The sequence below is a fragment of the Mastomys coucha genome, unplaced genomic scaffold, assembly GCF_008632895.1.
Source record: "Mastomys coucha isolate ucsf_1 unplaced genomic scaffold, UCSF_Mcou_1 pScaffold22, whole genome shotgun sequence".
NCBI lineage: Eukaryota > Metazoa > Chordata > Mammalia > Rodentia > Muridae > Mastomys > Mastomys coucha.
Genome location: NW_022196905.1, coordinates 135,061,965 through 135,087,277, shown reverse-complemented (window position 1 = coordinate 135,087,277; position 25,313 = coordinate 135,061,965). Strand labels below are relative to the sequence as shown.

At 46.6% G+C, this 25,313-nt stretch overlaps 1 protein-coding gene across 1 annotated transcript in view; it reads left to right on the top strand.

The window, feature by feature from the left end:
* The window catches only part of Gna12 (G protein subunit alpha 12), an 84,477-nt gene that overhangs the window by 29,042 nt on the left and 30,122 nt on the right, over positions 1-25,313 (top strand). The window contains exon 2 of the mRNA XM_031338559.1: positions 17,864-18,079. Within this exon, the coding sequence (XP_031194419.1) occupies positions 17,864-18,079 (216 nt within the window). The remainder of the gene's footprint in view (positions 1-17,863; positions 18,080-25,313) is intronic.

The window sequence follows — 25,313 nt, the reverse complement described above, 5'->3', positions numbered from 1 at the left end:
CCAGTACTGGCAGGCAGTGGTGGGAGATCTCACCAGCCAGCCTAGCATAGTCAGTGAGCCCTGGGTTCCATTGAGAGACCCTGTTTCAAAACAAAAACAACCAAAAACCAAGAAAGATGACTTCTGAGTTTCAACACCTAAGGTCAGCCCCCTGGCCTCCACAATCACACATGTGAGCCCACCAGCTATACATAGACATACACACAAATAAAAGTAAGTGTGGTGGGACATCATTGTTGTGATTAGACGAGACAAAGGATGCAACCTGTAATTCTCATGCTGCAGGCTGAGTGGGACCTTGCCCAAGAGCAGCAGGTGGGTACAGGGTGCAGAAAGAGAAGAGTAGAGTGGCAACCTGGAGGAGGAACGAAGTCCATTCAGGAGGCCAGTGTGTGTGGTGCCCTAACTGGAAGGCACCTGGTTTTCAGTTTGTGAGCCAGTTTCTATACCTGTGAACTGGGATATGATTATTCCTGTCTCATGGTTGCTCTGGGGTAGAAAGGGTTCAGTGCACACCTGACTTGTCTTGACACAGCTAGATGCCATTTTGTTAGCTTCATAGTTATTCTTCCTATAGCTACTGCCCTTGGCACAGAGATAAGGTCTTATACCTGTATTACTGTGTGTGGGTACATGCGTGTGTGTGTGTGTGTGTGTGTGTGTGTGTGTGTGTGTGTGTGTGTTAAAAATGTAAAGAAATGATGCCACTTTGAACACAATGTTTGAAAAATAAAATTTTTCAATCTTCTATTTGTGTCCCAGCCATGCTGATATGTGGAGCTCTTTCTGTTCCTTCTAACCAGTGTATGGCTTGCCACAGTGGTGATCTGTTTCCCTCCTGATGTGCAGTCAGGTTATTTACCATTTCCCTTGTGCCCTACAGTGCCGCACTGTATGTCCTTGCTCCTGTCCCTAGTGTGCTGTGGCCAGAGCTGCCCTGGAACGTCCTTAGATGTGGGTCGAGGGGCGGTTGCAGGCCAAGCTGGCTCCACCAGATGCCGTCAACACTGCTTCTCAAGGGACTTATCCAAGGTCTGGAAAACCACACAGCTTATTTTAGATTAATGAACAATGCACAGTAAATATATCATTGGATCTTACTGAATATGCATGCTGCAAAAAGAAGGAAAGGGTGATGGAAGGGCACCAGTACCTGTCTCCAGCAGGGATGGGAGACAAGCAGGAGGTGGCACATCATGCCTGGCCTCCATTGTGGTTACTGTGAAAAGAAACAAGCAAAGTCAGATAAGAAGTTTAGGATCAGACAGTTTAAATCATGTTGGGGGCTGCAGAGTAGTCCCTGCTTGTCAAGCACCTGGCCCTAGGTGACTAGAGCAAAGGAATAAGGCAACAAGCAAGGGAAAGCCAGGGGAACTTCAAAGAGTTGTCTCCGAGTATATGCCCTGTGTTGGCTGGTCAGACATGAAGTATTATCACAGAGGAGTATGTCTTGTCTTGGAAAGGGCCATGTCTATCCCATCAGCAAGGCTTCGGGTGTCATAACACTAGAGATGCAGAAAATGGATTCGCCTGTGGTCCTTGGGTGCCAAGAAATGTGAAATCACCATCATCCTGTCCTAGTTAGACAGGCAGTAGCCTGAGGAGCCACAGGACAGGCCCTCAGAAGTGCTCAGCCTGGCCTCCAGCCCCCAAGACCTTGACTCAAGAGGTTTGGGATTCAGCCTGGAGTCTTGGGGTTCAGATTCCCCAGGTGATTCTGAGCCTGAGAGAGAGGATTCACCTGTTCCTGGGGACCTCTGACATATGCAGTCACATAGGGAACAGAAAGGAACCAGAGCCTCAGCTGAAAAGAACATGGCAGCCAGAAAGCAATATATAGAGGCTGTGTAGCAGAAGAAGTAAACATCAGTCTGCTGTTACGGATGGGATCCACCACAAAGTGACAACACTGGGTTATACTTTTTATGAAAGTAGTTTACTAATGAAGGGGGGCTTGAACCTTTGGGGGACATTTCATTTGAGATGCAAAGTCAGTTTCTGACCATCTGATCAGTGGTTTTGCCCACCCATCCCCTAAGACATGGCTATGTACAGAAGTATCTGTTTGTCCTAATTTGAACTCAAGTCAGCATAGCTCACTCCCTCCCTACCATACAACCCATAGTTCCTGACTGAGGGCAGTGTAGAGAGAGACCTTAATTCTATCCTTTGGTTTTGACAGTCTGATGTTGGCCTGCTCCTAAGGCTTTGAGGTTTGGGCTTCCCTGTGGATACAGACTGAATTACAGGCTTCTTGGCATTGCCCAGCCCTGGAGAAGGCAGTCTCTGATGACCTCAGAGTAAGCAGGCAAACACAGCTTCTTACAGTCCTGGCTTTCCCCTAGACCTGGTGCTGTGGTAAGGGTAAGGCAGGCAGTGCCCTCAGTTTCATTGGCATCTTGACCAGTGGTGACCAAATCTGTCCACACATGGATAAACGTGTGACAGAAGTCCAAGCTCCCAAATGGGCGGTCTCCAACTCTATTTTGGCAAAGTGACAAAGAATTTTTCTTTTAGATGCTAGAGCTGTAACCCAGAGCTTCTTGCATATGAAACAAACACTTTACCACTAAATTATACTGCAGTCCTCAAAGAGTTGGGGGGGGGGTAACCTTTGATATTCCTCATGTGCTGGCCACCTTGTGTTTTGAGACAAGGCTGGCTGGCCAGTCAGGCCAGTGAAACCCATGTCTACCTTTCCACACTGAGATGACAAAAACATTACTATTCAGCTTGTAGGCAAGCACTATCCTAGCCTTCCTTAAGCAAAAAAATTGTATGTGTGTGTGTGTGTGTGTGTGTGAGAGAGAGAGAGAGAGAGAGAGAGAGAGAGAGAGAGAGAGAGAGAGAATGCATACATGTATGAGGGTTGAGGACACACATATGTGGATACATGTATGAGCGTGAAGACTTGAGTTGACAGTGGATGTCTTCTTTCACTTTATTGAGGCAGAGTCTCTCACTGAACACAGAGCTTGCCAAATGGTTAGTCTAGCTAGCTAAGTACTTGGATTGCAGGCAGTAGCCATGCCTTCCCAGTTCTGTCCTCATACTTGCATGACATACGATTTACCCACTAAGCAAGCTCTTCAGCCCCCTTAAAAAAATTTTTTAAATAAAACTATAGAGAAAATCTCTTATGCACTATGTAGAAGCTTCATCTGTCTGTTACATAAAGTAACCTTGACATTAAATTTCTTCTAGTCGCAAATTATTTTACTCACTTTCAAACAGGAATCAAGGAAAAATCTAAAAGGCCCATTGAAGTATAGGCCACAGCTTTAGCCCAGTGCCCACCACCACTGTAATCCCTGCTCTCCACATAGTCACAGCCTCTCCAATGTTTTGTTTAATTTTGTAAAAATGCAAAGCTCAGGGCCTTTGCCCATGAGATTTCTTCAGCTGGGGAAACTGCCACAGCTTCTTCCATGGCTGGCTCTTTGTCTTATGGTCAGCTTCAGTGCCACTCTCTTTGTGGTCTTCTGGCAGCTTGTTTTGACAGTTCCTTCCCACAGACAGCTGGCTCCCGTGGAGCAGAACACAAGTGTGGTGCTGCAGGCTGCCCTGCCTTCCCATTGACTTGTCCATGGTCTTCTACAGGTCAGCTTCTCAGGGACCCAGCCACAGAACCAGGCACACAGCAACTCTGAAGCCAACTAAATTCAACAAGTTGCCACAGGACAGAAATAATGTCTTTGTCTCTAGAAATAAAATGTATGTGTGTGTCCTAGGCCCCACACACAATGCAGTCTAGCAGGGAGCTACTACAGACTCCTGTGGTACACCCTACAAAGAGGAAAGTGTGGGGAGAACAGGGACTCCTTGTGGGGATTGCAGTGACTCGAAGTGTCAGACACAGCTGATAAACTCAGCTCTGAAACTCTGTGTTATAACAAGCAGCTAGGCAGAAAGCAGAATGGGGGTTGGGGGTGGGGAGGGCATAAGCATGCGGAAGGTCCCAGTGGCAGAACTTCATGGGTGCAAAAGTCTCCCCAGTGTCTTAGTGTGTGACTTTGAGTTTGGATGAAGTTGAAAGGTGGTTTATTCTGATGTCTGTAATTGTCTTTGATCCACACTATTGGAGTGTGTGTATGTGTGTGTGCGCACACACACCTAGTGCTAGGCTTACAAGTATAGTGCTAGTGCATCCAGCTATTTAAAACACATGTGCTGGAAATTTTTAATAGGAACTGGGAATTCAGGTCTTCATGCTTGCCTGTTGTGCTACCCCCACCCCTAATCACTACCACCCACTCCCCATTTAGAAAGGTTACCACTTTGTAACCCAGGCTGACCTCAAGCTTGCAGACTTATCTCAGCCTCCTTGTGTGCTCTGGTTACAGGCATGTGCTGCCATGCCAGCCTGACCCAGGTGACTGGAGTTCTACCATCAGTGTTGCTTGTGCTCAGAACCAGTGCAGCTGCAAACTGAATGTGCTGCTGCTTGCAGTGCCTCTGGGTGAAGGTGCAGGCGAACTCCCAAAGGCAGCATTGCTAGTAAGTAGCGAGTCAGAGCCTCCTAATCTCTGCCTGGTCAGGGCTCTCCAGGGAAATGGCCGAGAGGATACATAGCTGTGTGAAAGGAAATTTCACATGAGGAGTTGGCTCCATGATTATGGAGACTGAGTAGTCGGTGATCTGCCAGCCTAAAGAACTAGGGAAGCCAGGGTAAAATCGAGGCAGAGTCCTAAAGCCTGAGAACATAGGGAGCTTCCAGTAACAGGCCCACTCTGAGAGAGAGCAGACCAGTGAAGTATCCTGGCTCAAGCAGCAAGGCAGGAAAAAGGCAGGTCCCTCCTTCCTGGGCCTTTTCTCTGTCCAGGGTGTCAGAGACAAGAAGGTCCTCACCAGCACTGGGAACAGCTAGCTGTGCTCTACTGAGCCTCAGAGTCACTGTCCTTGGAAATACCCAGGAACAGTGGCTTATCTAGTCACCCCAGGTTCATACATTTAGCAGTCAGTCTTATACCTTACCAGGGACACTTGCCTCATCTCCATCTTTCTTTTTCATAGACTCAGTTGCATTAGTGTTGTCCTAGAATGCCTGTTTTTGTCTTCAGCATCAACCTCAAGTCCAAAGATAGCATCATTCAGTTCCCACATGTCCCTCTGATCCCAAGTCTACTCATGACTCCTTGGTGCCATTAGCACTGTCAGCAAACATTGCTGACAGGAAGCCTCCATTTCCTTCCTGAACCAGTTGTACCTGTTAAGAGTTTGTACCACATGCATGCCCTGGACTTAGAAAATACAAACATTACCTTTGTCTTATCAAAACTTACAAATATTTGCAGTTTTGAAACTTTGTTCTTGAGCTATAAAATGTGCACCATAATCTTAGTATGAGGGGTAAAGTGAATAAAAAATTTCAATTGCAGGATGTTCTTGATGGTTTTATATGTGTATTTATCCTTAAGAAGTAACCGTATTTCCTTTACTTTGAGTTATAAGTAGAGCATTTCCCCCTTCCCTCACACACGAATGTGCTGTCTGTATGTGTGGGTATATGCACACATGTGCAGGTATGTGCACCCATGTGCAAGTTTGTAGAGAAGAAGGAGGATGTGTCCTACCTCATTGACTTGAAACAGGGCCTCGATGAACCTGGACCCAGGCTGTTTCTCTACCTTATTGTTATCACAATTAAAAGCTGAGTTATGAATCTGGGAAGATGGTACAGGGGGGTAAGCGTTTGCTGTGCAAGAATGAACAGCTGAATTCAAATACCCATTGCCTACATGAAAGTTTAGTGAGTGTCACCCATCTGTAGTCCCAGCTCTGGGGGGAGACAAATCTACCTGGGAGTTTGCTCGCAGCCAGTCTGACCAAAACTGTGAGCTCCGGGTTCAGTGAGAAATGCTGTCTCAAAAATAAGGGGAGCGGCTGGAGAGATGGTTAAGCAGTTAAAGAGTGCTAGATTACCTTGCAGAGGACCTGGGTTCAGTTCCCAGTGCCCACATGGTAGTTTACAATCAGGGACCCATCACCCTCTTCATGCACACATATGGTGCATGTACATGCATGCACACACAAAACACATACACATAAATCTTTAAAAATTAAGTTGTAGGCCAGGCACTTGAAAGGCAGAATCAGCCGGGCGGTGGTGGCGCACGCCTTTAATCCTAGCACTTGGGAGGCGGAGGCAGGCGGATTTCCGAGTTCGAGGCCAGCCTGGTCTACATAGTGAGTACCAGGACAGCCGGGGTTACAGAGAGAAACCCTGTCTCGAAAAACCAAAAAAAAAAAAAAAGAAAGGCAGAATCACTCTGTAAGTTCAAGGCCAGCCTGGTCTACACAATGAGTTCCAGGCCAGCTAGAGCCATATAGTTAAGATCCTGTCTCAGGCCGGATGGTGGTGGTGCACGCCTTTAATCCCAGCACTTGGGAGGCAGAGGCAGGCGGATTTCTGAGTTTGAGACCAGCCTGGTCTACGAAGTGAGCTCCAGGACAGCCAGGGCTATACAGAGAAACCCTGTCTTGAAAAACCAAAAAAAAAAAAAAAAAGATCCTGTCTCAGAAAAGTAAATAAGTAAAGGGTAAAGAACCCATTGAGGAAGATACCTTATGTTGACCTCTGGCCACCACACACAGCCACACAGCTAAGTATACCCACACACAGCCTTGTACACTCACCTACACTACAGACACTGCAAACCTAATTTGCCCCTAAAACACATGCCATGGTTGGTAGTGGTGCTATAACAACTTCTGTTATTATTTCATCCCACCTGGGGTACTGTGGTCTCAGTGTAGCACCCCAGACCCATGTACTGAAGTCTACCCACAATGTGGTGGGATTGAGACATAAAGACTTTAGGTGGTAGTCATCAGGTCACAAGCACAAAATAATGAATGGGTTCAGGGGTCTTATAAAAAGGAGTCTCAGAGAGCTTTCACTCCACCCCAGGAGGAAACAGCTAGAAGGCCTCTTCTATGAACCAGAAAGCATCTCTGGCCATGGTGCAGCTCAGCTGATGTTTGATCTAAGATCCCCACTCCCAGAACTAAGATGTCCAGATGTCTACTCTTTCTAAGCTACGAGCCTTCTGTATTTTACTGGACAGAGAAGGCATGCAGCAAACCCTGAAAAAATGTTATGAAGTTGATGCTTCATTAGAGATGCCCTGCCCTCCCAGGAGGACCTCTTGTAAAGCATCAGAATCTTTCTCAGAAGACTGGGCCCCAGGTTCATTAGTACCAGCAGAGGAGTGTCAGTATCTGTTAGCCAGAAGAGCAACTGTAGGCTTTGAAAGCAAGGGAAACAGAGGGGGGAAGCTTCGCCTGCAAACACCACCAGTCCTTTGCAACTCTGGCCTTATGTAAGGAGCTAAGCCACTGGCCTTTTGGTTGAACTCTCCTGCCAGTCAGCACTTTTTTTTCTTTGACATATGAAAATGATATATTTATTTAAAAGAATGTAAAGATAATTATACAGCTGTTTTGTTTTGTTTTGTTTTTTCAAATACTGGATGAGCCAGTATGCATTCATTTGTTAACCTCACTGATGAGTGCTTTTGTGGTGGACCCCCCTCTGGAAAACTGGCTAATGATATTTTTGTGTGTTATGTGTATACTCTTGACCAATGTTGGTATATTGCACATCTATTCATATAAATAATGGGGAATAACTGTCATGTTATGGTGCACTCCTGTGATCCCAGAACCAGCCTAGGCTACATGATGCCAGTCTGAAGAACCAACAGCTTTGGGCGTTCCTCCCTGCAGCCTGTGAGACAAAAGAACAGTTGATGTTGTTTTGCAAGTGATAACCCTAAGAACCTTTGTTCTTCCTCTCACAAGGGCATCTGCTGTGTGTGATAGGCCAAGGGACATGGAGGAAACATGGTACACATTCCTGTCCTCCTGGGGCTGACATGCAGTAGGGTAATGGCGGAGAGGTAGTAACTTCGTAAAGATAAATGAGTAAGCTAATGGGTGTTAACTAAAGAAAAAAACAAAGCAAATGAATGTGGAAGATGGATAGAGGAGGGTCTTAGCCTAAGGCCCCTAGGCAGAAAGAGGAAGCCACCAGCACAAGTAGAAAGAAGTGAAGTCAGAAGACCTCTGAATCCAATGGGGAACCCTGTGGGGATTTGAACAGATGAGTTGTTTAAACTGACTTGCTTCAGTCAGATGCCTGGCTGCTGGTTTTGAGAGCAGAATGATGGAACACACATAGCTACAAGGCCACCAGTCAGAAGACTTGCAGCCATCCATCTGGGAGGCTGTAGTTTGACGACAGCTGGACATGAGACAAAAAGAATGTTTTACACCCACCTGAAGCCACTGCAGCCCTCTAAGTACATGCAGTCTCCTAACTTGAGTGCTAGGAACTCTGCAGCCCATGGTTAGCCTGCAAGGGAGGCACAGGCTTTGGGGACTAGCCTTTTGGCAGTAGTTTTTGGCAATCTACAGAGAGCCCTGGAGTGATATTCCAAACACATACTGATGGCAGGGACCTAGACTTTCAGATGGAGCCCAGCCTGAGCCTTCCATGGACTGAGGTGAGTAGAAAATTGGAAATCACTGTAAAGATGGGAGGAGAGGCAGAGTGGAAAGAAAATACATCAGCAGATTCCTGAAACAGATGTTGAAACTGCAGGACCGACCCTGCCCTTCCATAAGTGCTAATTAGGTACAGCTTAAGACTTTTGTTCTCAGCTATCTAGGCTGGTACCATCCAGTCCATGGAAGGCAGGTGCCTGAGTTACTGCTAAAGTCCTGAACTACAGGAAATAGCCATAAACATACCAGAGTAGATGAGGGAAGGTAGTGTGAGACAGAGCCTTACTCTAGATCTAGAGCCCAAGCTGGTCTTGAACCCCAGGCTCTGGAGTGCTGAGGTGGAAGTTGGGTGCCAGCTGTCCTGTCCCATCTAATTATGTACAGTGGCTCTGCCGTGGCCAAAGTGGTGTTATGTTCCCCAGAGAATTTTCCTAGGAGCCAAGCAACTACACTCTCCCAAGTCTGTTTATGTCTGAAACCTGCCACTTAACTTGAAATGCTGTTCAATGTGATAGTTCAGCAAGAGGCCACTTAATGCTGATCCTAAATTTACTGACATGACCAAGTACATTTTTGCTGATATTTATGTTAACATTGAGTTTATTTTCTCTGTTAATCATTTTATCTTCTGTGAGGTTTTCCTCTCGTCCATAGGGTCTTATCAGATGGGTTTTGAAGGACTGAGGCTGAAACTTGGGGCTTCATAGCTGCTGGACAGCTTTACCCACCTTCCCCACTCAGTGCTGCATAGTTCTAGAGGCAAGGAACAATGACCATGAGCAAGCTAATTTCTCCTAATATCTTATTTAATGTGTAAGGGTTTCACATAGACAGTCATTATTGATAGCTTGCTCATCAAATTCAAGGCTTTCCTGGACTGAGGCTGAATGTTTTTAATTTCACTTTATGCCTTGACATGATGGTTCTGTTGGAAGTGTTAGCTGGGCCTCCCAACAGTAGGCATTTTGATTAGTAAATATAGACCTTATTACTTTATGTATCACTTTATTACTTAGGAGTGTCTATTTGCTACCAGTATAAAGATTGAATGTGAAAGTTTGTCTGATAGATAGAACCCAAATATCTGTTACTTTTCTGGCTTTTCTGCTTTGTACTGTCAGGATAAAGTTAGTGAGCCTTCTGTATTTTCAGTTCTCTTGGGGGTTTTTTGGCCTGTGGTTTGAAGATGGCTTTATAGATATTGATGAAGGACAATTTCAGTAAAACAGATTGATAAACAACAGTTTGGATCCAGATGTGGTGGTATATGCCTTTAAGTCCAGCATTAGAGAGGCAGAGGCCTGGGGACTCTGAGTTCCAGGCTACACTGGTCTGTAGAGTGAGTTCTAGGATAGCCAAGACACAGAAAAACCTTGTCTCAAAAAAAAAAAATTTTAAAAAAAATCCAATTTGGGACTAGAAAAAAGCTACAAAGTGTCAATATATAAATTGTTATAATCTTTTTGGAGAGTGCTTTAGAACTACTTGTCAAAAGTGTCAAATAAATGTACATATGTTTTTTTCAATATTTGTAAACATTTACTAACTGCCTGTGTGGAGGAGTGTGCACCTGCTGCAGTACATGTGTTGAGGTCAGAGCCCAGTTAAACTCAGGTGGTCAGGCTTGGCAAGGCATGCTCTAACTGGCTGAGCCATCTCTCCATACTATGCGTAGTGTGTGTGTGCATGTGTGTGTGTATGCATAAATTTCAACCCAGAAATTCCATAATTTAACTAGCTGTAATTTCTCACAAAGAAAGTCAGATGGGTGCCAGTATCAAGGGGATTCCTGGACAATTTTTCTACTCTTCATCCACTAGAAATAATCCAGAATTGTTTGATGATTGTATGTTTGTTGATTTTTGAGACAGGATCTCCTAAATCCTAGGCTAGCCTCAAATACTGTGCCGAGGATAACCCCAAATTACTTATCCTTCTGCCTATACCTCCTCACAGCCTGTTATCATTCTTCCTAAAACTTGCCCCTAAACCTACTGGGTTACGCTGCATACCAGCAAGGGCCTGCACCTGTGGTACTTACAGAAGAACATATCATACAGCTCTCAGCCTGGAAAGAGAACACTTGTATATATTCTCTCAGGTTTGGTTGTCCTGATTGTATATAGCTATTTTACTTTGAACACAAATCCTATGAAGCACCTTTGCTATAAACAGTTTATTCCAGTACTTACTATTGCATCGTATTTCCTTCCTTTAAAATACCATGGAGATTATTTCACAAGCTTGAATCAGAAAGCATGGAATGAGCACATGGGGCTGGAGTGGTTGGGTGTTTGTTTACTCTTGCTTGTCAGTGCTAAGCGCATTAACAGGAAAGCCTCCTTTCCCCTCTGTGTTTGTCTTTATAACATTTGGCGAAATGTTTAGAAGATTCCAGGGTTTCTAGCCTGACACCTGGGAGGACAGGCAAGGAGGGACTTGGCTGTGAGCTGCTGCAGGTGGTGGTTTTTGGAAGCCTCTAAATGATGGAGCTTGAGCTCTCTCACCCAGCTTTTCACACACCACTTTGGGAGAACTGAGGAAACCTGAGCAGGCAGGCAGAGAATTCCTCTTTTCCCCCTTTCTTTAACTTTCAGAAAACCCTTTTCTAGTCAGTTGAAGATCGGTGGTGATGCCGTTTCTCTGCATGTCCTAAACCCTGAAGGTTTTATGCCAGTTTAGGGGGTTTGTGCTGGCTTTGAGGATCTCATATATTCTTGCTGGCAGCCACTTTGTTATGTAGCCTGATCTTCCTGCCTCCACCTCCCCAGTGTGTGGATCACAGGCATATGCCACCTCACCCAACAAAATCCAATTTAGCCTCGAGGTCCATCTATTTTCTGAAAACTTTGATTAGAATTTCTCGCTGACCCACTAATTTAAGTTTGCCAAAACCTCCTCTCCCCTCTGCTCCCAGCTTGCTCTGAGTTCTCTTAGTCATATGCGCCTCTCCTTTGTTTGGCTCCCAGTTGGGGCAGTTGACCACCTTCTGTCTGCCCTGCCTTCTGTTCCTCCTTGGAAGGCCCTGCCTTCCACAGATCTGGAGGCAGAACTAGGCCTCATGTCCCTTTTCCAAAACCTTTTGTTTGTCCCCATTTCTTACCAAAGAGGTTCCAGATTTTTTAGTTGGCCCATCATCTGTCTTTAAACCTCGCCTCCCACCATCAGTGACATTTCTGGCTATCCCTCCATTGTTCTGACCTTCGTTTGTAGCTTTATCTCTAGACTCCATCTGAGGGCCCTGCTCTGTCCTGCTCTGAGAATCTTTGAAAGCACCCTGGGGGGAACCACATTCTAGCCTTTTGGATCTTTTCCCATTGCCTGGCACTTTTCTTTGCCTTGGGCTGCTGGTAGAACTCTGTGGGTGGCTTTCCTAGCAGAATAATGTGCTTGTGTATCCCAGAGAGAGGCAGTGGACAGAGACACTAGGGGTCCCATCCACCTCTTGTTGTAAATGGGTGATGTCCTGGCTGCCTTCACTTTGCTCTCTCATCTCCCTGGCCTTCAAATGGGAACAGCCTTGCTGCTGGTTCCAGAGAGAACTGAGAGGCGCTGCCTCTGCCTGCCGGATTCACAACTTACAGAAACGCATCCTGTTTACATTTCTGGCAGCTTCTCATTGATTTGGATAGTGGCCAGCAGCTAGCCACTCAGCCCTTGTCGGTTTTTAACCAACAGTTTTCCAAGTGCACATGCGCTGTGTAAGCACATGCAAACCCAGCATGGCCTTTGTGAACCACCATATCAAGTCTCCTTGCCAGCCTCCCATGTCCAGCATAGCTTTAGTATGTTTTCTGGAAAGACTTCAGTAAGGACTCACTACTCTAAAAAGATTGGGTGGCCAGGGACTAAAAATCCACTGGAAATGAGACCAGGATTTTCAAGATTGCATCCTCATCTTTTAAAAAAATAAAAAAACCAAAAGGAAAAATAAATCCACATGCCCAGCAGACAGGGGCTCTATTCTCAACTTAACATTTAATGGTTAGATTTATAAGCTGTCTTAAAGGTGCTCTTTGAACAGTTTAAAATGCTCTGTTGTTCTAGGATGAAGTCATCAACCTGCTTACAACCTTATTTATGTTTTCACAACTGACTGAAATGTACAGCTGTCAACGGATTAAATCTGCAGTAAGAGTCACTTGGGGCTTTCCTCCGGCTGTTAGAGACTCCAGTCGGTCAGCTTCTGGCTGGCTGGCTAGCTTGCTTTCTTTTTCTTTCTCTCTCTCTCTCTTTCTTTCTTTCTTTCTTTCTTTCTTTCTTTCTTTCCTTCTCTTGTTGTATTAGAGATTTTAGGTTTTCTTTGCTTTTCTTATTTAGGAACTTGGCCTCTTTTTTGTCATTTTGGTTTTGTTTTATTTTCTGAGACAGGGTTTCTCTATGTAGCCCTGGCTGTCTCGCAACTCACTCTGTAGACCAGGCTGACCTCCAACTCAGAGATCCTGCCTACTTCTGCCTCCAGGTGCTGGGATCAAAGGTGTGCACTACCATTGCTCAGCTGGAAATTGGTCTTTTATTTAAAAAGAAGATGGTAGCAGATATTGTCATAGTGTTATACTCTCCAGTCCTCATCTCCACATTGGGCTTTTAGAAGCAACAAAAGCTTGCTTTGGAGCCCAGGTAGGCCTTAACTCACAATCTTCCTGCCTCTGCTTCCCAAATTCTGTGATTACAAACTTGTACCACCGCTCACCACACTCAAGTTAGTATCTTAACTTTTAAGACACTGGTACCTCTCCTCAGTTCTTTTTTTCCCTCTAAGATCTTTTCTTTTGTCTTTCTTTTGTTTTTTTAAATTGTGTGTATATGTATGTATCTTGTCTGAATTGTTTAAATATTTGTACCATAGCACTCACATGGAGGTCGCAGGACAACTTGCAGGAATCACTTCTCTTCTTCCACCATGTGGATCCCAGGGATTGAGCTGGGATCACCAGGCTTGGTGGCAGTTACTCCTACCACTGAGCCATCTCACAGGCCCTGCAAGCACATTTGAAGCCCAGCCAGTGTCCCCTGCAGTGCTGAGGAAAGCTCCGGGACCTGTGACCTGTGAATCAGTTTAGGCAAAGCTTTTGTTTCTGCTACAGGGAAAAAAAAAAAGCCCTTTTTGAGAATCTGCCATTTCTTTTGTGTTTGTGCTTTTGTTTCTTGAGATGAAATTTAATCCTAAATTGCCCAGGCTGTCCTTGAACTTGATCTTCTAGCCTCAGCCTCCCAAGTGCATAGATAACAAGTCTGTCATTACAACCTGACCTGGGTTATAGATTTTTGTTGAGTGACATCACAACCCTTACTAAGCTAAATTCTCTGTCATATGAATAGAACACCTGAAAAAATCCCTTTTGTAGCTGACCTTGGGAAGTAGAGGCAAGAGGATCTCTGAGAGTTCAAGTCCAACTTGGGCTGTGTCACAAGACCCTGTCTCAGAAAACAAAACAACAGGGCCATATGCCACAAAGTAGCATAGTAGGGCTGTGCATACCATCTGTTGGGTGGGTTGGCTTCCAGAGTCAGGCTAGGTGGAGGCTCTAACCCTGTCCCAGCTGTTTGCCAGGCTCAGGCTGCCACTGTGTGGCAGAACAGGGTCCTTCTCCTGGTTTCAACAAAGGGGCCTCTGTGCATGCTCAGGTTAGGTTTTGCTGTACATAGTGTGCAAAGTAGGAGTCATCTTTGTTCTATTGTCACCCTTCAGGTTTTTGTCCTTTGGGGAAGGTAGAGACAAGACAGTGTGATCTGAGAAAGCAGGAGGCAGGAAGGCCCCAGAGGCGGTGGTCAGCGGAGCAGTGAGGAAGGAGAGTGGAGGGCTTGCTCAGACACAGTAGCGCTAAGCGACTTCCCCACGCCACACTCATCTGCTGAAGACCCAGCTCCCATTAGGGCTTTAGAAGCTCAGGAGCCTCACATTTTCCTGCTCTCTGCTCTGACTCTCTAGTTCCTGTCCCCTGACCCATCATTGGAGCATAAATTGCTATGGTTGCTGGTGAACTTTCTAAAGCCTTTTTATTTGAAATAATGATAGGTTTGCAGGAAGTTGCCAAGCTAGTCTGAGCAGTGTCAGCCAGCGTTCTCCACTGTTGTGACACACATAATTACAGTACAATAGCAGGGCCAGGAAGTGAACATGGTTACAGTGGCTGCATAACCATCACAGTCAGGATCACAGGGGTCCTGGGCTGTCCTTATCATCAGCATCCTTTCCTCCTATTACCAGCCTCCACAGCCACCACACACTGTCCATCCTTACATCATCATTTCAGAGAACATTCTGTAGGGGGCTGCAGAGAGGAAAGAAAATAACATATGAACTGTTGTGTAGCGTGATCTTTTATAGTAGTGTACCTGAGGTCCTTCCAGGTACCATGGCCATCAATCAGTTCCATAATTAAACCCATCACTTTTTTTCCTGTAGTACCAAGGATGGAACACAGGGCCTTCTGCATGCTAAGTGAACACTTCACCCCTAAGCCACACCCCACCACTGACTGTTCCTTTTTAATTGCTGAGTAGTATTCCATAACAGGAATGTTTCACCATCCATACCATATGTACCTTCTTGTGAAGGTTTTTATGGACAGATTTTGGTTTCTCTGGGATGGATGATTGAGAAGGAGTTTTCTGGGCTGTGTCCCAATGTATTTAGTTTTCTGAGATGCTTCTGAATCTCCCAGCACCTTCACCCTCACCCAGTGCTGCATCTTCCCTATGTAAATGAGTATGTCTTTTGCCAAAGCCTTGCTCTGCTTTCCCAGGCTAACCATTGTGGGCATCTGCTCGATGGCTGGGCCAGCTCTTCTGATATCCCTTGATGTCCTTCACCCAGTTTCTAACCAGGCTAGAAACTATTGCGTTTCTACTTATATTTATTGTTGTGCCGGGGAGTGTGGGGGTGGGGGGGCGGTGATGTTGTGTTATGGAGCTGAGAAGAAAGTTTGAGGGAGTTGATTCTTTCCTTCATGTGGGTCCAGAGGATTGAACTCAGATTCTCAGGTTTAACCGTAAGTGTCTCTACCTGCTGAGCCTTCTCACCACTCCAGATTTGAGTGTTCTTTATAAAGTCTTAGCTCAACTCCATTGTCAGCCGTATGCTTGGCAAATACTTTCTCCCATTGCTGAGTGAATGATAATATGAGTACGATCACCCCAACTCCAAGGGGGCGACACCTCCACAAGGCATTCCTGTCAGTTAGACTCGCAGCAAAGACCAAGGCATCACTGCACTGCCTCCATGGGTCAAGGCACCAGCAGATGCTAAAGCCTCAGCTGGAGGCTGCAGTTGAGCTTTGAGACACATAGCTGGTGAGGGCTTGCCTTGGGGTCAGGGTGAGGGATCCTAGGATAAAGGACAACTAAAGCATGGAACCATGAACTTTTCATGGGCAAATCAGGAAGCATATGCATATAGCACAGTAAAGCTGTTACTTAATTTTCTAAAAGGGTTAGTATGTGGAATGGTGTGGTACATGCCTGTCACCCCAGCACTACAGTGAAGGTAGGAGGGCTACACAGTTCAAGACCAGCCTGCATTGTCTGGGTCCTTGTCTCATAAATAAATAAATAAATAGGGCCGGATGGTTGGCCTGGTGGTCGGCCTGAGGGCTACACAGTTCAAGACCAGCCTGCATTGTCTGGGTCCTTGTCTCATAAATAAATAAATAAATAAATAAATAAATAAATAAATAAATAGGGCCGGATGGTTGGCCTGGTGGTCGGCCTGGTGGATGTGAGCTCTTGCTATGCATGTGTGAAGATCTGAGTTTGAATCACCTGCACCCACATGAAAACTGGACCTGTAACTGCAGCCCTGTGGTGATGATGGAGACAGGAGGATTCTGGGGCTTACTGCTGCCAGCCTTCCTCCAGGTTCATTGAGATAAAGGGCTAGAGTGGAGAGCAATAGAGCAGGATGCAGGCCCATCTGGCCTCCACATGAGAGCATAGGCATGTGCACCCACATGCACATACACATAATACCACATGCAACAATAAAAACAAATAGGATGTCACATGGACAGAAGTGGAGCTCTGATTCGTAGATGGGCAGGCAGGCAAGGCAGAGTCTTTCCTACCACTACCTTCTTGGTGGCTCCTCTACTCTACACAGTACTGACCATTCAGAAAGCTGAGTGAGCCTCAAGCACTCAGTGCAGACCTCACAGGCTCTACCTGGCTAATCTTGAAGCAATGGTCTGAGAGGGTGGGTGACCAGAAGCCTCTGCTGAGATGGAGCTCGTCCAGGCCAGGTGTCCCCTAGCACTGTTTGATTTAGGCTCCTGCTCCATCTCCTCGACCCTGTCTCCTGGGGGAGGAAAGGGCAGGGAAGCACTCAGTGTATTTTTAACATGGAGGAAGCGAGTGCAAGAATGGACAGCAGTTTCTGCCGGCAGCACAGAGGGACAGTACATGGGGCTTTGGCTTCTTCTGGGTAGGCTCAGGGCACAGCAGCTCTGTCTTTTCCTGTCTCAGGGTTGCTCACTACCTGTGTGCATGACTTCCTGTCTGCTTTGAATTGGGGGACAAGCAGTTGTATCTTGTTAGAAATTGACAGCCCTAGGACAGTGTGGCTAAATATGCTGGCACTCCCTTCCCATGCAGCTGCTCCATCCCAGTGCCTTGGTGGAGGGGAGGGAGACACTGCACGTGAACCTCTGCCTGAAGTTATAGGCTGTTCTAATTTCGTCTCCCCTACTGTGATAAAATGCTCTGACCAAAAGCAGTCTGGGGAATAAAGGGTTTATTTCATCCTACACTTGAAGGTCACAGTACATCTTTGAGCAAGTTAGGGCAGGACCTTGAAGCAGAAACTATAAAGGAATATGGCTTGCTGGCTCACTCTTTGGCTCATTCAGCTAGCCTTTTTTTTTTTTTTTTTTTTTGGTTTTTGGTTTTTGGTTTTTAGAGACAGAGTTTCTGTGTGTAGCCCTGGCTATCCTGGAACTCACTCTGTAGACCAGGCTGGCCTCGAACTTAGAGAGCTGCCTGCCTCTGCCTCCCAAGTGCTGGGATTAAAGGTGTGCACCACCACTGCCCTGCTCAGCTAGCTTTCTAATACAGCACAGGACCGCCTTGCCCAGGGTGTCCTGCCACAGTGCGCTGGGCTGTCCTACACTGATTAATAATCAAGACAATCCCCCACAGGTTACTTTGATCTCTGCAGTTCCCCAATTGAGGCTTTCCTCTCAGAGATTCTGGCTGTGGTCTTGGGAATCCAGACACTCATTCCAGGACAGACAAGGAAACATGTACTGGCTGCAAACTTGATGGCGTGTGAGTGACCTGCTGTGGTAGCCAGTGCTAAGGGTCTCCGCTGTGGGCTCAGAGCACAAGTAAACCTTCTTCTGTTCTCACTTTCTTCCAGGGCTCGAGGGTACTTGTGGACGCTCGGGACAAGCTTGGCATTCCCTGGCAGCACTCTGAGAATGAGAAGCACGGGATGTTTCTGATGGCCTTCGAGAACAAGGCAGGGCTGCCTGTGGAGCCTGCCACCTTCCAGCTCTACGTGCCAGCCCTGAGCGCACTCTGGAGAGACTCGGGGATCAGGGAAGCCTTCAGCCGCAGAAGCGAGTTCCAGCTGGTAAGGGAGCCTTTGACTTCCATATGGTGATCTCGCCCCCAAGAATTTCCCTTAAAACCCAGTCCTGTCATCCCCATACTCACTTACGAGGCTGGGGCAATAGGACCTCATGCTCAAGACAGCCTGGCTTTTATAGGGGGAACCATCAGACAAATGAAGGAAAAGAATGTATTGATAGGAGTGAGCTATATTTTGCTACAAACCCCTAGTATTAAACAAACACATATAGCGAGGGCCTGGCCGTCTTATTGGTTCCAGGGAAATCACCCTTCCTTTGACACAAAGAGCAAAAGGTTCTTAACCATAGTCCAGACTGGCAGAGTGCAGGAACTCTGGTTGTTTGGGCTGTCTTGCCCACCCTTAAAGCAGTTTTTCCTCCAGGAAGGTGGCAGCTGTGGGTCACAGGTGTTCTCTGATCCCCTTGGCATGCATCTAACCTCTCCACTGAGGGCCTATAATCTCAGAAAGGCTAATCATTGTAGCTGTTTCAGATGTTAAGGACATAGTCTACAGCCAGAAAATGTGGGGTATTTTGCCTGCTTGCTTTGCAGGTGGGCAGCAGTCCTTCAGCATTGACAGTTTTCAAAGACATTCGTTGATCTGTCCGGTAACCAACCGATTGCTATGCTCATTATGTGTCAGGGCCTCGATGTCCTTCTTGTGTCTTTGCCCCAGGCAAACAGAGTCCTATTCTACCTCCTTTGTGCCTAGCCTTCTCTGTACTTTTGCTGTAATAGTTTCTTATTTTTAAACAATACGGTCTGAAGCTTTTGACAGTTTTCAAACTTTCTGTCCATGGTTTCGTAGGGCATGTTTTCTTTTGTAACTTGCTATGCTACCACCCTCCATGGTTTCTTTTCACGGCTTTCTACTGTTCCGTTGTGCACACAGTCTGTGGCTTCTCACTGGTGTCTTTCTGTATGTTTCTATGTTTTGTTTCAGAAACTGCTGTGACCTTATCTGTCTCAAGGTGTACATGCTCAAGGCTGGCTGTAGGATGTCCACCTCATAATGTAATCAGTGGGTCACAAGGCGTATCTATCTTCAGATAGACACTGTGACGTCAGACCTTCCAGAGTGGCAATTGTACTGGTTGTGCTGCTTTGGGCGGCAGAGTGAGATCCCACTGTCCACACATGGGTGGCGTCCACTGTTGACAAGCTGGGTTAGCTGATCTCTTTCAGGTTCTTGATCCATCTGTGAAGTGCCTGCGTTCTCTCTTCTTTGGAGTGTCTGCTTCTGTCTTTTGTCATCTCTTTCTTGCTGAGTTGTGCTTCCACACTACCTGGGGGGTGCTGCTCACAGTCCACTCTCACTCCTTCCAGCTCAGTCCCTACAGTGACGCCTCCCTCCCACAGCCGTGCTAGAGTGGTCAGAACCAACGCCTTCCTGGGTTTTAAAAAAGAGGCTGATGCAGATGGCTGGAGAAGTGGCCCCACAGTTAAGAGTCTTTGCTGAAGAATTGTGAGAACTGGAGTTCAAACCCAGCATCCTGCAAACACCTTTAACTCCACCTCTGAGTGATCTACTGCCCTCTTCTGGCCTCCATGCATGCGTAGGCACACATACTAGCACACATGTATGCATATGTTCACAGACGCATTCACACACACATAGTAAATGCAACAAATCTTGTTAAAAGAAGAAGAATACATTTTTTGGCAGGAAAGCCACAGAAGTGGCCTTGTGCCCAGACACTGTGTCCAGGGGCCTGGGATACCAGGGTGCTCAGTTACTTGGTTACAGCACTGTCTAACAGCCTTTCTTTTCTGGAGAGTTCATCATTTTCTCTGTGTTCTTTCCTCATACATATCTGGGGAGACACTGTGAGACTGCATGTATCCTCTTTTTCTTCAACCTTTTTCCGCTGTGTGTGTGTATGTGTGTGTGTGTTCACACACACTTGCTGAGGGTTGAACCTGATAGGTCCATTTTCCGGATTGTTCTCCACCTTATGTATTGAGGCAGAGCCTCTCACTTGAACCCAGAACTCAGTGGTTTGGCTAATGTAGCAAGTCCCCTTGTTCCTAGGATCCTGCTGCTTTTCAGGGAATTGCTGTTGGTTCATCTTACCTGTGCACCATTCATGAGTTCTGGAAATCAGAGCTCCAGTCCTCACATCTGCTTAGCAAGTACTTTATCCAGTGAGCCGTCTCCCAGCCCTGCCTTCAACCTTTACACACTATTTTAAAGTCCATCTGGAAAGCATAAGATGTCATCTTTCTCCCCCTTGAGGCAGAGACTCAGTCACTGAAGGCTGGCTTCAAACAAATCCTCATACCTTCACCTCCAGGTCCAGGTGCACACACAGAGCCAGGTAAAGGTGATGCTTTAACCAGCCCTTTCCTTCTGCATGTGATTTCTCACGTTAACCTGAACTGCTGTGGAGAAGGAACCAAGAGCAGAAGATGCCGCACATTGCCTTAGGGAAAACCTTTGCCAGGGTAGGAATGTGAGAAAGGCCTAGGAGTAAGCTATTCTTCAGTGTCAACTGACTGCTGCCCTTTACCAAGGAAGCCCTGTGGCCTAGGAAAGGAGGCTCAGAAGTTGAAGTGGAAATTAATCCAGTTGTGGAGGGTACACAGGAGAAGGAGGAGTGAACATCAGAGTTCTTATTTCCAGCAGCTGGGAAGTTAGTGTGGAGTTTTCTGATTAGATGTTGCCTGCCTTGTCCTGCTGGGTACAGTGCCTTAGAGCTGGGATGGATCCCTGGCCTAGACAGGCAGCATGCAAATAAAGCCCAGGAAGGTGGCAGGGTGGCTAAGGACACTTCTTGGTAGTCACCGAGAAACTGGGGCTTCATTTTCCTGTCTGCTTACTCTTCCTTGTACACATTTAAACATTCAACATTGACTGTGTACCCATGGTGATATGGACACCCAAATCCAGGGCTGGGGATGGAACCAGGTACTAGGGACCCAGCAGGGAGACCAAAACTATGTGTGTCCATAACGATTCCTATGCAGACATAATGTTCCTTACAGCCAGGGTAAGGCTGCCCCTCTGGAGGGACAATAGCCATCTCTCTCTCCATTATCTGCTTCAGCTGAAGGTTCAGGTCACCTTGTGACTTCAGAGACAAAGTTAACTATAGACCAGTGAGGCATGGTTGACTTCCTATTTAGTAGATTACAGGTACATGGGTGTTTCATCCCTAACCTTGCTACATTTCTGTAGTTTTCTTTTAGGAAAGCAGCTGACCAGTAGTGCTGAGCCACCCCTGTTATCACAAGGTGATTTGCATAGCACTTGCAGAGCATAGTCCCAGGCCATACTCCAGCCATTTGAGTTTTGGGCTCTTTCCATGCCTGCTGCTCTGAGAACTCTGCCAAGTGGCAGCTTCCTTGTCCTTTGCCTTCTCAGATGTCTTGCCACATGGAGGAAGAAAAAAGGCTGGGTCTGGTGACCATCCTGGGATAACTTTCTCCTCTGAGGAGAGGGAGCTCTGGGATCTTCCCTCTCCACACATGAGTCAGCATGGATTTGTCCCGGTCCCTAGTGCCACATGCACACTGGTATCCACTGCTGTGAATGTGCCTGTGCCTCAGTGACAGAGGAAGATGACCTTTCTAGGCTGCATTTCACCTCTTAAAGCACAATGAAGGGCCCTGCAAGATGGCTCAGCCAGAGTTCTGTCCCTGGTCCCACGTGTTGAAAAGAGAAAACCAACTTCTGAAAGTGCTTCTCTGACCAGATACAACCCAGGCTTGCCATATACACACACATGTATGCACGTGCCCACACATACATATATACATACATACGTACATACACACACACACACACATACAAGGAGGGAAAGAGAGAAAAAAATTTTAAATATTTTTTAAAAAGTAAAACACAGGAAGGGAGGAAGCATAAGAAGACGCTCAACAGACGGTTTTGTCATAAGTACAGTGGCTATGGATGTGATCATACCTGTTGTCTGTGTGTGGTGAATGTACATGTGTGTGGATATATGTGCCCATGTAGGCCACAGAAGGATGGCATGTGTCTAGCTCTATTACTCTCTGCCTTATTTCCTTCAAATAGGTTGTCCCACTGAACCTGGCAGTCCCAGGCCCTTGTTCTGCCACTCCCCTGCTGGGGTTACAGGCATGTACACCACATTTGACTTTTTAATTTTGCAGACATGCTGGGGATTTAACTCAGGCCCTCATGCTTGCACAGCATGCCTCCTCTTAACTACTGGACTATCTCCAGGCCTGTCCACAAAAAGACTATTGGCTAGAAGCTGACAGAGCTCAAAGGCTGGAGAATAAGCCTGGGACATGGATTGCATCTGGACTGTTCCACGTCTGGCCCTCACTCCACAAGGCTGGCTTGTTTTGGACTGGTGTCTGTGACATGGAATGGTGTCAGCAGGACCGTCTGACATGTATGCACCACTGATTGCATCTTCAGACTCAGACTGATGGTGGAGGAGGGTGGCTGCATGCTGTGACAGAAAGGTCCCCCAGTCTGTACACTATGCAGAGTGGAGCAGAGCTTGTGCTATGGCAGTGTAGACTCATTTGCAGCCAGGAGGCTCCTTTTTTAAGCTAGGCTTTGGCATGTCCTTTGCTTCCAGTCTACTTAACTGGTGTGCTCCGTACTGTGCTTCCCCAAATAGGTCCTGGGGAAGTAATGTGACTAGGTACAGCATTCGTCAGCTGTTATTTAGAATGTGCCCTGGAAGCCATGGAAGGCAAGTAAATGAAATGACTGATTTATCTCTAGAGGTTAGGTGGACCTTTCACTCTCATGGGCCAAAACAGTTAGCCCAGGAGTTTGCACATCTGTCTGTGTCTTCTCTGGACTTCTCTGTGACTGTTTCCAGCCAGGCAGTGACTTGTGTCAGAAGGTGGAGAGGTCTCACCAGGGTAGACGTGCTACATGCAAGGAGGCCAATTTTCTCTGTGTTCTCCTGGAGTACTTCCTGCTGCCTTCTTCTTGGACATTGAGAGAAGTCACTGAACTGGGAGTCACTCACCCCAGTCAGTTCTTATTTCAGAGTGGCAAGGCCCCGACCCAAGCATTCTTGAAAGGTCTACACTGTTGATGTTGGAAGGTGTGAGTAGGGGACTCCATTCACAAGGGTCAGATGGTGTCACAGCATAGGGCTTCCTGATTTCTGAAACTAAGGTGTGTGTGTGTGTGTGTGTGTGTGTGTGTGTGTGTGTGTGTGTGTGTTTGTGTGTGTGTACGCGTTCAATGCTAAGGCTGGAACTCTAGGGCCTCGTATGTGCTAGGCAAGCACCCGACCCCTGAACCACAGCCTTAGCTTTCTTTTTATCGTCTAGTTATTTGAGACCCTCTTTCTAAGTTGCCCAGGCTGGCATAGAGCTCATGCTTGGCCTCCTGAGTGCTAGAACACCATGCCTGCAGTACCTCACCTGGCTCTGGTGGATTTCAAATGTGGGAAGAGTATAGTTGTGTGGCAGAAGCACTGCCTTCAGACTCAGCAGTGTGAAATAGAGACACACAGCACCAGGACCAGTGCTAAGCACAAATGGCATCCTACTCTGAAAGTCACAGAATCCCCAGCTGCGTGATGTAAGCACACACCAGGCTGGCTTGTCCATCCCTATCTCCCCCTTCCTTCCTCTAGCCTGTAATGTATCTACTCTAGCCACTCCCCAAGCTGGGATTACAGCCATAAAACACCATACCAGGCAGGTCGATACTATGTTAATTGACTCTCAGAATGTTTTTCTGCAGGGGTTAGGGGGACACAGTAGATAAAGCATTTGCCAAGCAAGTATGAGAACCTGAGTTTGAATCCCAAAAAAGCCACATAAAACAGGCATGGTAATTTGTAATCCCAGAATTCCAGTGAAAAGGAAGGTCCCCAAAGCCCAGGGGCCAGCTGGCCTGGAGTATACGTCAGTGAACAAGAGACTGTCTCAAAACAAGGTAGAAAATGAGATCAGACACTATAGGTTGTCCTCTGATCATACACTCCACAGCACACATATGCTCACACTCATGCTCGTATACATACACTAAGTAAATAAATAAACAAAAGTGTTTTTCTCTAAATTTTTAAAGATTTATTTATTATTTTTTTGAGCACATGTGTACCATATGAGTGCAGGTGCCCTCACAGTCCAGAAGAGGACATTGGGTTTCCTGGAACTGGAGTTTCAGGCAGTTGTGAACTGCCTGATATGAGTGTGAGAAGCCAAACCCAGTTCCTCCAGAGAGCCACAAGAGTTCCTAACAGCTGGGGTAAGGAAGAAATGGACGTTTGTAGTTGTAGCAGTTTTCTGTAATGGTTGCTGAGGCCACAGGAAGAAAACGCCTTCACTGCTCACAGGCATGTGTGCACGAGAAAGAGCTGCAGTTGACTTGGCAGTGACTTGACTGGTCAACCCTCACAGAAAACTCTCCATGTAGCTGTGGCACTAGGAGTCCTAAAGCAGCTGCATTTCCATGAGAAACAACAAGCTCCCTGTAGGCTCTGTTAGTCCAGTATTTTGACCATCCAGTGGTCAATATTACCCTCTGCAGGTGGGGTCATTTTATGTTTTCCTCTGCTGTGTAAGTAGCCCACAGACTTGATTTTCTTTAACATATGCTATAGTTCAGTATCTGAACTAGAGGAAGAGAAGCTGGAGAGCGGGTGAACATAGCCTAGGCCTTGGTGTTTCTTGTATGTTGGAACAGTCAAACAGTTCAGAGAATATTGTACAGAATCCACACAGCCCTACTGCCAGTAGTGAATGAGTCTCCCCCGGGGCCTATGCTGTTCCATTCAAGCTGGTTATTGTCCCCAGAAAGGAGACTCAAGCTTGGGTATCTTCTCAGAATCCTGCTTTAAGGAATAACCATGACAGACAGGAAGAGAAAGGGACAGGCATCCACCTTCTGCTCTACTGGTGACTTCCCAGAAGCCTGTGCAACAACAGCCCTTGAAAGTCACATCATCTGGACCTACCGTCAATGCAGTTGACCAAACATAGTTCCTAAGCTGGCAGATTGTCACCAAGGCAGACTACAGTGGAGGAGGTGCCTGACAATGTCAGCCATTGTCCCTTGGGACCTTTCCTATCTAATCTGAGGCCTGGGAAGCCAGAGTGACTTATTAAGCCCAAACTACAGAGGTCACAGTTGGACTGTGCTGAGTCATTCTGCTGTCTCTGTGTCTAACATGGTCTGTGAAGTGGTTCCCAGACTGATGGCTCTCAGCATAGGTATACATGAATTCGTGTTCATCTCTTTCAGTCGTCTTATCCCACTAACACTTGTACAT